The sequence below is a fragment of the Agelaius tricolor genome, unplaced genomic scaffold, assembly GCF_023055355.1.
Source record: "Agelaius tricolor isolate 1412-34295 unplaced genomic scaffold, bAgeTri1.0.p SCAF_19, whole genome shotgun sequence".
In the NCBI taxonomy this organism is placed as follows: Eukaryota; Metazoa; Chordata; class Aves; order Passeriformes; family Icteridae; genus Agelaius; species Agelaius tricolor.
Genome location: NW_027269279.1, coordinates 6636573 through 6652822, shown reverse-complemented (window position 1 = coordinate 6652822; position 16250 = coordinate 6636573). Strand labels below are relative to the sequence as shown.

The following is a 16250-nucleotide window of genomic DNA, read 5'->3' as shown; positions in this document are numbered from 1 at the left end:
AAGTTTTAATTGGATATTAGGAAAAATTTCTTCACCAAAAGGTTATCAAGCACTGGAACAGGAAGGCAGTGGAGTCCCCATCCCTGGAGGGCTTTAAAGGATGTATGGATGTGGCACCCAGGGATGTGCTTCATCGGTGCCCTTGAAAGTGCTGGGGGAATGGTTGTACTTGATGATCTTGTTTCCAACATCGGTGATTCTAGAATCCACAGCTGCTCTCCTCCATGGGAGTGAAGCTGCTGCTGCTCACAGGATGGACCTTGTCCCTCAGTTCCTAATCACACAGCGTGTCCCACTGAGGGATGGTGGGACGGGGCACTCAAGTGCACTGAGCGAAGTAGAGAAAATTCTTTCTGAGGAGCGCATAGCATGCTCAGTCCATCCATCCAATCCATCCATCCAGTGAGGGGCGGGACAGGACAGCGTTTTGGCACAGTGGTGACCTCGGCCTTCGGGGCGGTGATGACCCCGAGTGTGCTCTCAGGGCTGCACGGGTCGCCGCTATTTTTCAGGACGGCGGCCGCCCCTCAGCCCGTCCCTTGTCCTGTGTCCCTTGTCCTGTGTGGCGGCCATGACGCTGAGGCGGCCGAGGGCGATCCCCGCGCGGCGGGCGCCCCCTGCCGGCCGGCGCATGCGCCGCGGGGCCCGGCCTGGGCCCGGAGCCGCCCTCACACCGCGGGCCGCAGCAAACCCCCGAGCCCGCCGGGGAAATAAACTCTGACAGCGCCTTTTTAAACCCTCGGGGTAGATAAACCCTCTGACACCTTTTAGTGCCAGCGAGGAAGGTGTTGCTTTGTTTTTGCTCAAGAGGGGGGTGTGTGTGTGGCTGACAAAATTTTCTGGCCTCTGCACAAGATGCTGATACAAAACTTCTTCACCTGTTTGTATATTTTTAGCAAATAAAGAGATTAGTGTTCACTGATTCCAAATCACACAATTAGTTCTTTAATTAGCATTCTGTTCTCTCTTGGTTATGGATTTCTCACCGTTCCCGCTAATTAATATTTTTAGTTTTTTTAGTTTCTTTTTTCCTCCAGCAGGGATTTTCCAACACAAATATACTGAGTCTTTCTTATCTTCTTCTTTACCTTCTGGTTCTTAAAAACATCTTTGTAGTCCATAAATTCTTCCCTTCTTGTATCCAATTTCAGCAATATGTCGCTTTCTCCCAGGCCTTGCTCATTGAAGCATATCAAAGTTAGCTTACCAAAACTTTAAGTTTCTGTAATTTTCCCAAGCTGTATTCCCCCAATACCTGCTCATGCTAAGTTCTGGCTAAAAGTGATTTAACACATTTCTTATAGTTAATACACTGGTTATGATTAAATAAAACCAATTATTTTAAATTAATTAAAGTCATTAATTAAAAATTAGAAAAGTTATATAATTTCCAACAGAAGGACAAGGATTTGGTAGATGGCTGTAATCTTTTTAATCTCGAATTTTATGCAGGTATTTGGAGCTGCCTGTGCTCGAGCAAGCTCCATATCTCTGCACGGCTCCCTTCTGCCTCCTGTGAGCTGTGATAATATCACTTCTCTGCCTCCCAAGACTGCTGTGAGTAAATGCATTAGAAAATTATTTGGCTGGGCTGGTCTTTTCTCTAGTGCTCTAGTATGGTTTGCTCCTGTAGCTGGGACAGTTGTACCACTGCAGTATTTTATGAAACACCAGACAGAGGCAGGGTGTTCTGCACCCCTCAGGTGAGACCCCAGCACAGAGCTGCCCCCAGCACAGCACAGGGAGGGCCTGGAGCTGTTGGATGAGTCCAGAGGAGATCACCGCAGTGATCAGAGGAATGGAGCAACCCTGCTGTGAGGGAAGGCTGAGAGAACTGGGATTGTTCAGCCTGGACAAGGGAAGGCTTTGGGCTGACCTGATTCCCCTACCTGAAGGGAGATGACAAGAACAGTGGAGAGACTTTTTACAAGAACGTGTAGTGACAGGACAAGGCAGAATGGCTTCAAACTGACAGAGAGGAGGTTTAATTTAGACACCACTGTTTACTGTGAGGGTGTTGAGGCCCTCAACACAGACACAGGCCCGGAGTTGTGGATGCCCCATCGCTGGAAACGCTCAAGGCCAGGTTGGATGGGACTTGTGGCAACCTGGTCTAGTGCAACCATGGCAGGGGTGTGGAATAAAATGATCTTTAAGGTCCCTTCCAACCCAGGCCATTCTATGATTTCATGATTCCATGATCTGCTGTGACTACTCTCCTTGAGCACACTGCTGTAGGAATTACACATGCTGGTGATGAGTATACCCAGCTCTGAAAGAAGTTTCTGAAACTTCTGTGTTCCCCACTTTTGTGGCTGCAATTTAAAAATCCACATTTGTAGTGCACGGTGTGTTGTCAAAACTGAGATCTGCAGGATCTGAGCAATTTTGTGACAGCTGCAGGATGGCATTTCAGTTTCCATGGAAACTGGCACAAAAATCAAGGTGAAGTGTTGGCTGATTATCTAATAATAAAGCTGAGCATTTAAATATGAAGTTCTTCACCTTCCTTTTGCTGAGAAAACTTCTGTTCCTACAGCACCCAGCAAACACTATAGAGGCCTCGTGTCATCAAACTGTGGTCACAGCTTGGGCTGTGTAATCTCCTTTCCAGAAAGGAAAGACAAAATTCAGCCGTGACCCATTCAGCCGTGGAGCCTTATGCTCTGCTTTTAAGATAAAAGGCTGATTTGTCCTCATAATTACTGCACAAACCAACACCATTGTTTATATGACAAATTACAGAGTAACAGAAGTTCTTTTGCTGTATGTTTTTCTACTGTGCATTTCCAGAACCTTTCTGTGCTTAAATGCATTTCCTTGTAAAAAGTTCTCATTGCATACATTTTTTATCTGCCCACACTCTTGCTTATCACCTGAATTTAATGGCTCTTTGGCTTTGCACTCACTGGACTCTTGTTTTGAGTCAGTGAGTTTGATCCTTGTGCTGAACATTCCTTTTTCAGGTCATTGATTTCTAAGGTTAACAAAATGAATCCTCCTTCTGATCCTTGCTACGTCCCACTAATCTCAATGCTATATCCTGAACTGCTCAATTACCTTTTGTCTTCAATTTCAGATGCATTTATCAAACTCACAGATCAGTCTTTTGTGCAGGAAGCAGTTTCATATTGGATTCAAGAGCACATTTGTGTGAATATTTCTCATACTTATATTTCAATTTGCTAAGGCTGTTTAAATTTTCTTGGTTAATTTGCTTCTTGACATACCCTTTTAAGTCTACTTTCTCCACTGCTTATTTTTTGCCAGAGATGTCTTTCTTTCTAACCTCTATTCTTTTCTGCTCTTGAAGAAGTGTCTTCCAGTATTTGATAGTGTTGACTTTCTACTTTGCAGCACTTTATCTTTTCTACCCTCCTGAATAATTTGGTTCATTTGCCATCCTTTCTTCACTCTAGGCAGAGAGTAAGAGCCAATGTTCTTCTGAAGGACATTTGCTCTGTTTTTCTCAATAGGAAATCTGGGATTTTCTTAGGCCTGTCTTCTGTGTCTCTAACTCCATGTCCCACTTTTTTGATGGGGGTTTGATGCCTACTTTGCCAGGTTTGGCATGATCAGTGGTATCTTGGCTTGGACATATGGAGGAGAACACAAATGCAAAAAGTTCATGGCCTAAGTCCCCATGACACCCTTTGGATCACCTTGGTATTAATTCAAAAGGGAGCCAAGCATAAGTCTTATTCCTTTCAAATGACCTGTTTCAAACCCAAAGGATTCCAGTTTCATGCATGTATAACAGAGATACAGTTAGAGTCTGCTCTCACAGATATTGTCTTTGCTAGCAGTACAATATGGAGAAGAAAGGGCTTTTTACACATCCATTGATGTGTCAATGGGTTGTCTTTAAGTCAGTTACAACAGCAAGGGCCACTTGTCTTTCACAAATGTAATAAAAGAAGCCCAAACTAAATTCTGGTTGCAGAAGCCCCTGTGCAGTCTCAGGACTCTGTCACTCTGAGCTGCACTTTGCATATCAGAAATCTCTTCTTTCCACTGCCCAAGGACCATGTAGCCATTACAAACTGCACTGACATCCCAGAACAAGTCACTGCCTTTGGCAGTGGCTCAGAGGGCTGGGATCTCAGCAATAAACAATTAATCTGAAGCTTTCAGGCACAGTAGCTTCTTTGCTAAAGAGAGGCACATTCTTAGCAGTAACTGAATATGGCTGAAGATAAGAGTTTGATACCAGAGCACTGAGAAAGAATACAAAGAACACCACTCTCAATCAAGCTTGCTTAGAAATACCATTTCTCAGGAAGAAAAGCTGAAAGAAGTTCTGCTTTGGAAGGGACCTTTTGACAAAAACTTGGGTTTATAGGATTTGTTATCTTACATGATCCTATTTTATTTTAAATGTATCAAGTCAATTAAGGGTCATGTAATTTCTTTCACAGAAGAACTGAAGCTCTGGGCTCCTCTGAGGAAGCATAGAAGTTGAACATGTGAGATGACTACCCCAGAAACCTCATGGTAAATTCCCTCACATTCAGACAATTATCTTCTCATCATTTGAGATGCTATGAAAAACCTTAAGCCCATAATACCCATATGCTTTAAACAGAGGTGGGGAGGGTGTGTTACATTTAAAAAAAGAAGTGGACACAAAGGCACTGCTGTTTAAAAGCCTCCAGGGTACTCTGAAATGTCAGTGGTAAAGCCTGGCTGAGCAGGAAGCTGATAGTAAATGATAGTCTGCAGCAGGCATGGAGTTTATACAGCCTTGAACATTCATTAAGAATTTCAATTAAATATGTTTTGCTGAACAGCTTTGAGCTACTAGTTGTTGCATTTTTTTGGAAGAGGACCTTTGATGGCTAATTAGGGAGCAATATGAGGTATAAAAGAAGCATGAATAGCCAAAAAACCCCCAAAACCTACTTATACAGATTAGAGTGGTATTCTGTTTTAGAAAGTGGTGGACATGTGGAGGTTTATGCAGGACCAAAATACTGCTAGTAGGTGAGTATGTCACTACCACTGCAGTCTGACAGAAGTCCATTAGCTTAAAAAGGGGTCTTTTTAAGACAGGAAAAAAAAAGGACAACATAATTAGGTAGTCATTGGAAACACCTCCTCTGTTTTCAACATGGACACATCAGTTCCTTGATAGAAGAAATACACATTCAACAATATTTTGGGTGACTTCCATTTCCAGTAATGTTGTTGTACATAGGAAAGGAGGTATGTTTGTCTTAGTCATTTTCTTCTTTGGAACAGAGAACAGAAGGAACAGAGAAATTACAAGAGGTAGTGAATTTAGCAAACCTGCACATAAAACAATCTTTCATAAGAATAAAATGCTGCATTTACAGCTGTAAATGTACACACCCGTATATGTTAAAAATACAAAGCTACTTTAACTGTGTTTCTTGTTCTTTTTAAGTTCGGAAAATGAAGTACTCAAGTGCTGGACTTAAAGTGGTGAACCTCATTGCATTGGTAAAACCAAACCATTCATGCAGCACCAGGCTTTTGACTTAGGTTAAGTGAGAAAGTTAGACAGTTAGTGTAACCAAAGTGCAATTGTGTTCTTCACAGTGTGTACATTTTGACTGGCTTGTAAAGTGAATGTAGAAGTTCATGACTCTCCCAGGCAGCTTCTTTTGATGGTTGAAGAAAACATGATCTGCAACATACTGGGCCACAGCCTGACTTGGGATGATTAGACCGGTGTTCATCAGACAGTGGAGAAAAGTCAAAGTCAGCTACCTGGGAAAGGAACATCAAAAAGAAAATTTTTAGTTCAGTTCCCACTGGCTCAAGTCCAGCAAGAGCACATTGGGCTGCAAATGGCACTTGGTCCTCAATCATTTTCACTCAGTCACTAACTTCAAATAGACTTCTGATTTATACCTGCTGTGCACATGGCTTATAGGCAGTGTCTCTAGAGGTGTATCATTTATATTGTGGCACAGTGTAAAGGGTATTAGGTACTTTCCAAAGTACATGAAAGCTGCTTTTGATTTAAGAACTTATGCTTATTGCAAACACCTTTTGTAGCAAGTGGAAGTATATTAGAGATGGCAGGGAGCTGGGGAGATGAAGGCTACATACAAGGGGTAGGTAACAATTTAGGGCTGCTTTAGGTAACATACCCCTCCTTTTTTATTGTCCTGTATCCTCCTGCACTGTCTTCTTGCTTTCTTTCATGTAACTACTCTGAGGAAGATCGTCTGGAATGAATACTTCAATGCAAGCCTCTGCTTGGGAATATTAAAAAACTGCCCATTATTATTCTGGCAGTTTAGAGTTCTCTGCATGGCTGTTTCTTCATTTGCCTACATTGCTTGGATTTTTTTTTTTTGTGGAACAGATCACAATTACCTAGGAAATTCTCCCTCCCACTCTGTTTGTCTGGGGATTAAAGAACCTTTCATATCAGATATCTGTCATGGCTGAGAGCTGCCTAATTATTATCCCAGCTCAAAGTAAGAGTAACTGAATACCTCCACGAGATCTTTTTGTTGTGTGTGACTTCGAAAAGTTGTGTACAGCACCAGTACCAGCATCACTGAAACCAGAGCAGTGCAGAGCAGGACAAAGAAAGCTGGGTGGATTCCTAGGAAAAAGCACAAGGACACATTTCTGAAATGACAAAATATCCCAGAAAAAGGCAAGAGTGAGAAGGAAATGATGAAGAAATTTTAGGAGAATTTTTAGAGAAAAGAAGGAATGTGTGTAAGAAGGAATAAACTTTTCAGCCCTGATCACTCCAGATTTTTCTGAAATCTCAGCAGTGGGAGAGGGGTTTGTGAGGATCTGTCCCTTTATGCCCTCTTTTGCACTTCTCCATCCTGTTACATGTTAGCCCCTGACTCCCCAGGGTGTTTGTGCTACCCCAAGAGGGTTCCAAGAGGATGGGAAGGACTCTCACCTCCACAGCAGCCAGGAGCCTCCAGCACAGAGGATTCAGCCCTGCATGCTCAGCAGTGCCTTCTGCAGTGAGCTGCCCTGTCTGTGCCCAGCTGGCTCACAGTGCCATGGTGTGACCACTCTGTGTCACAGCCGGGCTGTGCCCCATCCTCTTCACCTGGCCACCTATCCCCTCTCCCAGGTGGTTTAGGGACCCAGGAGGGCCATGTGTGACCATGCATGGGGGTCACTGGCAGGAGGGACAGAGACTTGTAATGAAATGGAGGCCTAGAAAAATCTACCCTCAAAATTCCATAACTAAACTAAGCAATAAGAATTGAGACTGTTTAATTAAGATGGTGTTACAGACACACTTTCCTAGTTATTCTCTCTAACTACGAAAGCTGGACTATTTAAACTGAAAAATATTTCATTTAAGTAATACAGCCTTCCCAGAGTACTTAGTAGCTTCAAGACACTCTTGGGACTAAGAGTTCAGCAGAACACAAGAAGCTCAGAGCAATTACAGCAGGCGCATTATAAATTCTCATTTCCCTTTTTATTCCTCTTGTTTTAGGGATCTACACCACATTCCTGAAACCTCATCTGCAGGCTGGTTAATCCACGCTTGTCCCTAAGCTGTTTGGGACTCTCCGTGCTGCTCAGACTCCCTGTCCCTCACCTGCTGGCCGCACTTTGATCCCGTGGTACGTCTGCAGCATTGTCACGCCGTTCTCCACCCTGACACTGAGGCAATACTGCCCCGCGTCCCTGAAGGTGTGGCTGAGGTTGTAGCAGGAGCCACTGATCTCCACCAGATGGCATTTGTCACCTTCAAGTGGAATGCACTCAGATTTTATAAGCCAGCATAATGCCAATGGTGGGCTGAAACGACAAGAGCAAAAAGGCAAAATAAAAAAATGTGAAAACTCTGCAAAAAAAATTCAGCAAAGTGCTTGGTTAAAATAGCAGAATAATTTTGAAACTAATGAAGCTAATTTAAATACAGATAAAGAAAGAATCAACTGCACTGTTTGGTTTATAGCATATGCCAAATAGAAAAGTTCTTTGTGATGCTTCTATAAAGGCAGGTCTTTCAGCTGAGAGCTCAATACCTGCAAGGGTCATCAGTGGGCCACTGTGTGTAGAAAACTCCGTAGTCCTTCTTCAATAAAGATAAAAGGAATCTTTTTTCCTGCACTTCCAAGGGAAGGTAGCTTTTTCTTTGTCCTTCTCACACAGAGATCACTGTCTGTACCACTGAAGCACACCCAAGACTGTTTTAATTAAAACACCCTGCACATGAAACTGGAAAGAAGATGAGCTCTGAACAAAGGACTAATAGCTGGAAAATGTAAGTAAATTTCAAGGATCACAGCATTCCCTAACAATAACAAAAGGGTTTTTATTTGCTCTCAAGCAATTTAGTGCACTTCATGGCCATGTGGCTTCTCATTTAACTGAAGCCTTTTTTTACCTTTCCAGATCCCTGTTTCAACTGATTCTGCTTGAACTCACCTTATGCGCTATAGACTGATTCTGGCAAACAGAGATTTTCTTTGCCCTATTTTATTACTTTTTTGTTTCTTATCTCATTATTACATTCTTTGCTAAAGAAAGCATCAGGTTTATGTGTTTAGCTAATTTTCTAGCTTTGTTTTTGATAACCCATCTCTTTGTCACTGCATCTCTATCTTAAACTCCTCTTGCATCAGCCCCAGTCCTGTGACTAGGAGGTCACCAAGTCTGTTCTTAGTGATCTCAGTTTACCTGTCATAGTTTTTGGCTGTTCACCTTTACTGGGATGCCATCTCCAGTTCCCATTCCTGCCAATATGCATTTCACTTTCTGAATGCAAACTGTGCTGCTTTGTCTGTTGGGACTGCTTATGCCTTTGGTAAATGACTCTGTTTGGTGCTGCTCACTGCAAAACTCAAATGTGCTCTAATGCTGCAACTTGAGAGAACTTGTGCTAGGACTGAGGTGCTCACAACTCTCCTATTTTTCTATGATCCTTGCTGCATAGGGCTTCTGTGTCTAATTCATCTTGTGGCAATCTGCCAGAATCATTCCCCAAACCCATTAATCCCCTATGCCGGTCAAGCTTTGCTGCTATGCAACAGGACCTGGAATATATTTCAATTTAATAATAGGGAAATTAGTGAAGGAGAAAAGTTCAGAAAGAAGTTTTCAGATGTATTTTCCTCCCACTATTTCTCTGGCTACTTGTCTTTTAACATTCCCTTTTAACATAAGAGGATTCTTTTCTTCTGTAAAGATGCAGGGTCTTTCAGGCTCTTAGAGCTCATGGCATTTCAAGTCAGGAAAATGCAATATTCAACAGTATTTTTGGCGGGAAGGAGGTGGTTTTGGTTTTGTTTTTTAATAATTGTTCTGTGGGGTTCAACTGACTATTTTTAGGAAACACTGGGGAAAAACACTTAAAGAGACAATTTTAAGGAGGAAAGAAGTTGTGTTTGCTACTTACGTGCCATTGATATGAAGAGATAAATTCAAGTTTTCCATTACGTGAGTCTCTCTGGAGCCCACTATGTCAATACTTTTAACAGCATCTGAGAAGAAATGAAAAGCCAGCATGTCACACTCCACATGTAAACTGGAGTCTCACTGGTTTCTCAGTGAAGGTTTATTTCCACAGACTTGCAGATTGGAGCTTCATCAGTGACACAAATAATACTGTTTGTCTCACACCCCTAAATGAAACCTACCACTAGAGATGTTGTAAGTTTCCTGATTTTTTGTCTGTTTCCTTTTTATATGTATAATCAACTTTTTTAATTCTTTGCATTTTTAATTCTGTGTTTCTTTACTCCCGAGGCTGATCAAATCAATGAGATTTTCCTAATGCTTGATTTAACTGATTTATTGTTTAGGATAGCTGGTGTTAATTAAACAAACAAATCCACCATAAGTTACCATAAATACTTTGTTGTTTGAATGGTAGGTAAGACTTTTACAAAAGACAGTAAAATTGAAACTGAAGATTTTATCAGTTTCCGCCCGTTTTTCTGCCCTAGAAGAGCAAGCAGTCAGTTCTGCAGTGGAAACTTCACCGAATGATGCTGACCAGTCCTTGCACATGAAACAATGTTGAAGTTGTGTTACCATGCCAAAGCTAGATTGTATCTGTGCATACTAGATTGTATCTGTACATACACAGCTCGTTTCATGATTACCCAAGAGCTCCAGAGCTGTGGTAAAATCGCCGGTTTTCTGCATCATTTCTCTTTCGTGTATGATGCTCCCAATCTGCTCCCATTCAGCCACGACCTTCAGGTGCACCGTGCGGTTCCCCATGGAGGAGCAGTTGCAGTAGACAAAGGGTTCCTTGGTAATCTGGTAAACTCTGTGTGCAACAGGAAAAGATTTAGAGTCAAAACTGCCTTTTACCAAGTGCTTGCATATTTCTGGTTTAAAAAGGGACAGGTTCTAATATATTTTCTTTGCAGACAACGTTCTAGTGGCTGTGATTCTAATTCTACTTTATGTCCATGTAAACAAGGATATATATCTGTGGTATTTCCTATAGAACTGCAAGATCCAGAGTAAATCTCTGCATTTTTAATTAAAGAAACTAAAGATAATGCTAAAAGAAATCACAAAATTGAATAGGAATAGTCAGTAAGTTATGAAAACAACATTTATAGCAGGTGGACTATTAGCTAACTTATCTTATTGGGATTTTTCTCTAGATGAACATCTGAATCAGAGCCATCTTGAATATTCATTAAAGCAAAAAAGTAACCACACCTACCCATCTCCAAAATCCCAGTTGTAGACAAATGATGCTGACTTGAAGTAATGACTTGGGTCATGAAGAGAGAAAGAAATCCGGGTCACTGTGTCCGTGGAGGAGCTAGAACCATGTGTGGCAACTCTGCTGTCTTCTATCTGGGCTATAGTGAGGTTCCCTGTGATAAATTCTGCAGAATAAAAAGGGGAAAGAAGAATGACAGCATCCTTCCACAGTATGCTCTGTGTGTGTATCAAAACATTCTTTCAGATGTACTGGGTAAGTCTTGCTGTGTCCCGGTCCAAGGGGTTAAGTGTATTTTACATCTATTACTCAGTGTTGCCATGCGTGTGAACGAGGCAGTGAAATGAAAATATTTATTGAGGGTTATACAATGGGTTATGATAAAACATCCAATAGAACTAAGAGAAATAATCCTAGACTGATTGAGCTCAATATAAACTTTTACTATTTATTTTAAAAAACTGGTATTAATAGCAAGCATCTAGATTCAGAGTCAGGCCAGTACACATACTCATCATGTCTGGGATGGTGGTCTTTGTTTGTTTTGTGAGGTTTTTTAATGTAGCTTCTTTTCCCCCTTAGTTTCAGCTATTTCTACAGAAATTAAGATTTGACTATTGTGAATAACAGATGTGCTATATATTGTGAATACAGAAAGGGGGGAATGTTTTTATCTATGAGAGGTTCTTTGTTGGACAATGAGTGGCAAGGACTGATCTAAAAAATCCTCCCTAACCTACAAAGAGATATGATGAGACACCACCTCATTATAAAATTAATGGGCTATTGATTACCAGCAACAGACTCTTATCCTGTTAACAATTCATTAAATCTGGTTAACAGGCTTTTTGGTGATGCACAAATAATAACTGCAATTACTGTTAGAATGGGGCTGTCAATCCCTGTATCAGAGATTTGGTTAACCATAGCACACCAGTAGTTAATTTGTAAATAAAAAAGCATATTTATAGTAATAGTTATTTATAGCATATTATAGTTACTATAACTTTATAGTTATGAATAGTCCCAAAAAACTGAAGTTGCAGTTAGCAACATTTAGAAATGCAGCCATGATTTCAGATCCAATTTCAATACACTTGGACAGAGCTTTAAAAGAAAATGTAATGCTCTGCTGTGCTGATTTGCTAAGATTTGCTGTGTCATGCAACAGGGAAAAGCAGCAGATTGGCACTGCTGATGGTCATCCTAACTTTAGGGCTAGAAACGCTGGAAGGCAGTAGAAGAAGCATTGTTCTTGGAGTTTGGACATTTCTGAGCCATGCTGATGTGTGAACTGCAGCTGCTGAAGCATCTGATTTCCAGTTCAGTTTCTCTAAGTGACAGAGGTAGGAAAACATGGGCAGCACCACACTTTCCTGTTGCTATAGGACACGAAAGAACACAAGCTCACACTGCTGTTCTCAAGGTGAAGAAAAAAAGAAGTTTATTTTCTAACTCTAACATTTATAGTTTTCCAAGAGTGACAGTAGATTGGAGGGTGACAGTGCCACCTCTCCAATGACACTAAACAGACTAACAGTCCATCAACTTTCTCTTCCTCCATAAAAAATGCAAAACAATGAATTATTTACCAAAAGTGTGTGAGAAAGTTCACTACAAGAATGTCAACATCAGAAAGCTTAAAAAATCTTAAAAAACCAGGGTGACACTTTCCTCCTGGGTGTAGAGAGACAAGAGCATGGCTGTAATGGTACTGATTGCACCATGCCCCCCAACCCACCTTCAGCCCAGGGCTACAAATCAAATCTGTTGTCAGCAGCCAAATTTACACTGGCTTTCTCCCTGATGCTGCAAGGGCATATATACTGAGCTCCTGGAGAGGTACAGGTTATAAAACCATTTACCCATTTTACCTGTAATCTGGAGCACGGTGACGTTCCTTGCAATCGGCCGACACAACCAACAGTTTTTGTGAGTCACCCAGACAGACACAGGGAAAGTGCCAGGGAATTCACCAGTCACATTAATTATGGAATTAAACTGCTGCTCAGATTTCTCTATCAGAATCAGAGGAGCATAGACCCAGTTAAAGTGATACCAGTTTGATGTGGCATTTTCATTCTTCATTCTTAGCCTGGCTTGAACAGTAGCTTGAGCTCCCGTTGTGATGGGACCATTGTTGGTAATTTCCAGGCTATACAACTCTGTGGAAAGCAGAAGAAAATGAGTAAACCAAACCTTCTTGTATGGCATTTAAAATTTCATTTATTTATTTATACATTTGAACTAGTCAGCTCTAGTTATATAACTCACAATGACACCTATCCCAGCAAAGAATTTACCACCATAATTTTTTACTGTTTAAATATCTGGAACAGAAACTGTTGCATATGTATATGAGTTCAAATAAATAACAGTAAACAATATCTCAGACTGGGTTCTAGAAATGTTCATAGTAGAAGACAGCTTCAGTCTAGAACATTACAAAAGCTTTGATGAGGTTTTACACCCAGTGCTGGGTGCTGGCTATAGGTTCATTGTCACTAATGATCTAACATGATCACTGGACTTGCAGCTACTGGAAGAAGCTCAGCTCTAATCTCTGTCCTAAAGATGTAAACTTTCAAACTCAGGTGAGATTTCATTCACTAGATTCCTTTGCCAGCTCTCTTGAAAAGTTTATCTAACTTTCCTGATAAGTAAACATAAAAAAAAAAACCTCAGTAAAAAGCATCTTCTGTGCTATGGTCCACCTTAAATTTCCTTTTATAAGGAAGGACCAGAAGTCCTAAGGCAAATAAAAGATGTACCATGCTGTAGTGGCAGATCAGTTGCTGTCCAGAGGGACCTGGACAAGCTGACAAAGTGGGCCCATGGGAACCTCATGGGGCTGAACAAGGCTGAGTGCAAGGTGCTGCCTCTGGATTGGGGTAACCCCTGGTATTCAGTACAGGCTGGGTGATAAAGGGATAGAGGAGGACTTGGGGGTACTGATGGATGAAAATGTGGACTTGAGCCAACAATGTGCACCCAAGAAAGATAAGAGGCTGCATAAAAATCAGCCAGCAGGTTGAGGGAGGTGATGTTTCACAATGAGGGTGGTGAAACACTGGCATGGGTTGCCCAGTATAAACATTCAAGGTCAGATTGGACTGGGCTCTGAGCTCCCTGATCTAGCTGAAGATGTCTCTGCTCATAGCAGGGGGTTAAACTTGATGACCTTTAAAGGTCCCTTCCAACCCAGACTGTGCTATGATTCTATGAGACATGAAGGCATGAGAGGTGCAGGACCTGTGATACTGAGCCAGCTCTGCTGCTCTGAATGACTCACCATTATCTTCTCTGCCATGTTTACTCAAATTACTTACTTCAGATCTTGCAACTACTGCAATGGACAGCGTTGAGTTTTGTGGAAAGAATACATCAGACTTTTCCCCCCAAAAATAGCAGTGCAGAAGCAATAAAGAATGTGCATGTGTTAAACAACAAAATCAACCCCAAACCTCAAAACAAAAGGAAATGCAAAATATCTGTAAACTGGGACAGAGCTGGGAGCAGGGTCTGGATGCTTGCCTCCAACATGGGCATGTTCCCTTCCCTGTCAGAGCTCTGCCTGGTTCTGTCTCATCAGCAGTGCTGGGCAGAGCAGCAGAGCTGGGGGGCTCTAGGGCAGGTGCCTTTCCTTATCCTCTCTTTCAGCAGCCACCAGACTGCTACCAGAGACCTGAGTCTCTGAATTTCTCCTTTAGAAACTGCATTTCTCACTCATTCATGGCCTCTAATGTGAGGGGAGCACTGGGGCTAGCTAACTCCTGTGCTGGTTTTTCTGCACCCATCAACTTGGGATGAAATGAAAGAGATGGCATTTGTGCCTGCATTTTATTTTACAGATCACAGGTGCTGAACAATTCTGGAGGCAGAAGAACTGTGAGAAATGAACTGTAACACTGCTGCCTGAGAAAGAACTCCACTGTTCCCATTTCACAGCACAAGAAATGGCCCTGAGTTCGGTTTTCTGAGTTAAAAGAGAAATGCTTGTGATTTGATTAAATCTGACAGAGGGATGTTTCATGTCTCTAGAAGATTCAGGCTATGTTCCACTTAGTTTCAGCAGAATTCATGGAAAAAATAGCCGACTACCTCATGCTTATCTAGCACTTCTTGGAGGTTATCACTGTGCTTTACAAATCAGGGCCATACCAGCCCAACAGCTGCAGCAGCTGGAGGTTCAGTGGCTACGCCAAGGTCACCCAGGGAGTGACCGGCACAGCAAAACACTCCATCCAATTCAGGGACTTCTCCTGCCTTTCCGACCTCTCTCTGCAGAATGGAGCTCTGTGAGAGCCACAGCGAGGGACAGCACCTGCCCAGCTGCCCTGTGACCTGTGGCGCGGGGTCAGCGGGGGAAGCAGAAGTGCAGCTTTTGGGTCAGAAGTGCAAATCAGAGCCCCGGCTTCCCGGGATGCCCCACCTCCACTGCAGGCACCAAGATCGCAGCGCCGGAGAATAAAGTCTGGGATGGAGGGAGCGTGCCCAGAGCCGCTTCCATCCCTTGTCACATCTATCAGGCTCGGGCAGGGAACCACCCCCACCCGTGATGCAGCTCAATATTGAGGTGTGAGCCCTCGCCCCCAGCACCCCGCACCCCTCGCCCTCTCCCCGGCGGCGATGCCAGCGCAGAGCGGCGCTCCCTTACCTGCGGCCGGGGAGCGGCCGTGGCCGAGCTGCAGCCGCAGCAGCAGCAGCAGCGCGCAGAGCAGCCACCGCATGCTGGGGGCGGCGGGGACGGGCTCTGGGCCGGCTCTGGGAGCGGGAGCGGCTCTGGGCGCGCTGGGGCCGCGCTGCCCCCGCGGCGCTGCGGCTCCCGTGTCCGCGCCCCCGGTGCGCTCCCCCGCGGCAGCGCCCAGCCCGCCTCTCCCGGGGGCAGCTCCTGCGGGATCGCCAGCGCCACCGGGATGCAAAGCCGCCGGCGGTTTAAACAAATAGTCAATAAAAACTACAAATGCCTCCCATATGCCGAGAGCGTGGGGACATTCCGGAGCGTTCGGGAAGGGGTTTGTACTGCGCTTTGGTTGAGGCAAGCGCATATAAATGAAGTATTCCTGCGGTGGCGCGGAGATGGCTCTGCCGGGGGCGCTTCGGCTGCTGTTACCGGTCCCGCAGCGCTCGGAACGGTCTGTAACGGGTGCGCTGCTGGAGAGAAGCGACAGCAAAAGCGCCGGAATGTGGTTTTCTAGTGTTCTTTTTTTGTCGTTTTATTTTGTTTTTTCCTGTTTTGTTTTGTACCTTTTGGTTTTAATTCGTTCACTTGTATTCTTTTTATTTTCTTAAACTCAACATTCGAAGCCCTTTCTCGCTCCGGGCCGCCGTTCTGTTTCTGCAGGCAGATCAGTTTCTCTGCGCGCTTCGCTTCCGGTGGTGCCGCCGCTCCCCCCGGGACACCGGCGGGGCGGGGTGGGCCGTGCCCTGGCCGGAGGCACCGGCCGCGGCCGCCTCTGCCCCGGTAACCCCTCGCCCGCTGTTAGCGGCGGCCGCGGCGCCAGCGGAGCCTCCGGGGCCGCGGGGACGGGCGGGGCGGGCCTCAGGCGGCGGCCCCTGGCAGCGCCCAGCCGGGGCGGGTCGAGGCAGGGCCGTG

General features: G+C 43.9%; 1 protein-coding gene and 1 long non-coding RNA gene across 2 annotated transcripts in view; one reads left to right on the top strand and one right to left on the bottom strand.

Annotated features, from left to right (window-relative positions):
- LOC139598091 (uncharacterized) overlaps window positions 1-10723 on the top strand; it is a 68504-nt gene extending 57781 nt beyond the window's left edge. The window contains exons 3-7 of the long non-coding RNA XR_011681804.1: window positions 4419-4494; window positions 7454-7583; window positions 8119-8230; window positions 8362-9618; window positions 10590-10723. This is a non-coding gene — a long non-coding RNA (uncharacterized lncRNA). The remainder of the gene's footprint in view (window positions 1-4418; window positions 4495-7453; window positions 7584-8118; window positions 8231-8361; window positions 9619-10589) is intronic.
- Window positions 5074-16193, bottom strand: TMEM130 (transmembrane protein 130). The gene is made up of 8 exons (XM_071444039.1): window positions 15312-16193; window positions 12529-12819; window positions 10652-10820; window positions 10074-10243; window positions 9365-9449; window positions 7559-7761; window positions 6471-6583; window positions 5074-5733 (listed from the first exon to the last, which is right to left on the bottom strand). Exons 1-8 carry the CDS (start codon window positions 15700-15702, stop codon window positions 5557-5559), a joined length of 1599 nt encoding a protein of 532 aa, XP_071300140.1. The 5' UTR covers window positions 15703-16193; the 3' UTR covers window positions 5074-5556.
- Window positions 16194-16250: the final 57 nt, after the last annotated feature.

Coding starts and splice junctions, on each gene's coding strand:
- TMEM130 (XM_071444039.1), bottom strand. CDS start 15,702: ATGCGCTTGCCTCAACCAAAGCGCAGTACAAACCCCTTCCCGAACGCT. Junction 10,821..12,528: donor CACCGTGCTCCAGATTACAG/GTAAAATGGGTA, acceptor TTTATTCTGCAG/AATTTATCACAGGGAACCTC. Junction 10,244..10,651: donor AACTGGGATTTTGGAGATGG/GTAGGTGTGGTT, acceptor TGTTGCACACAG/AGTTTACCAGATTACCAAGG.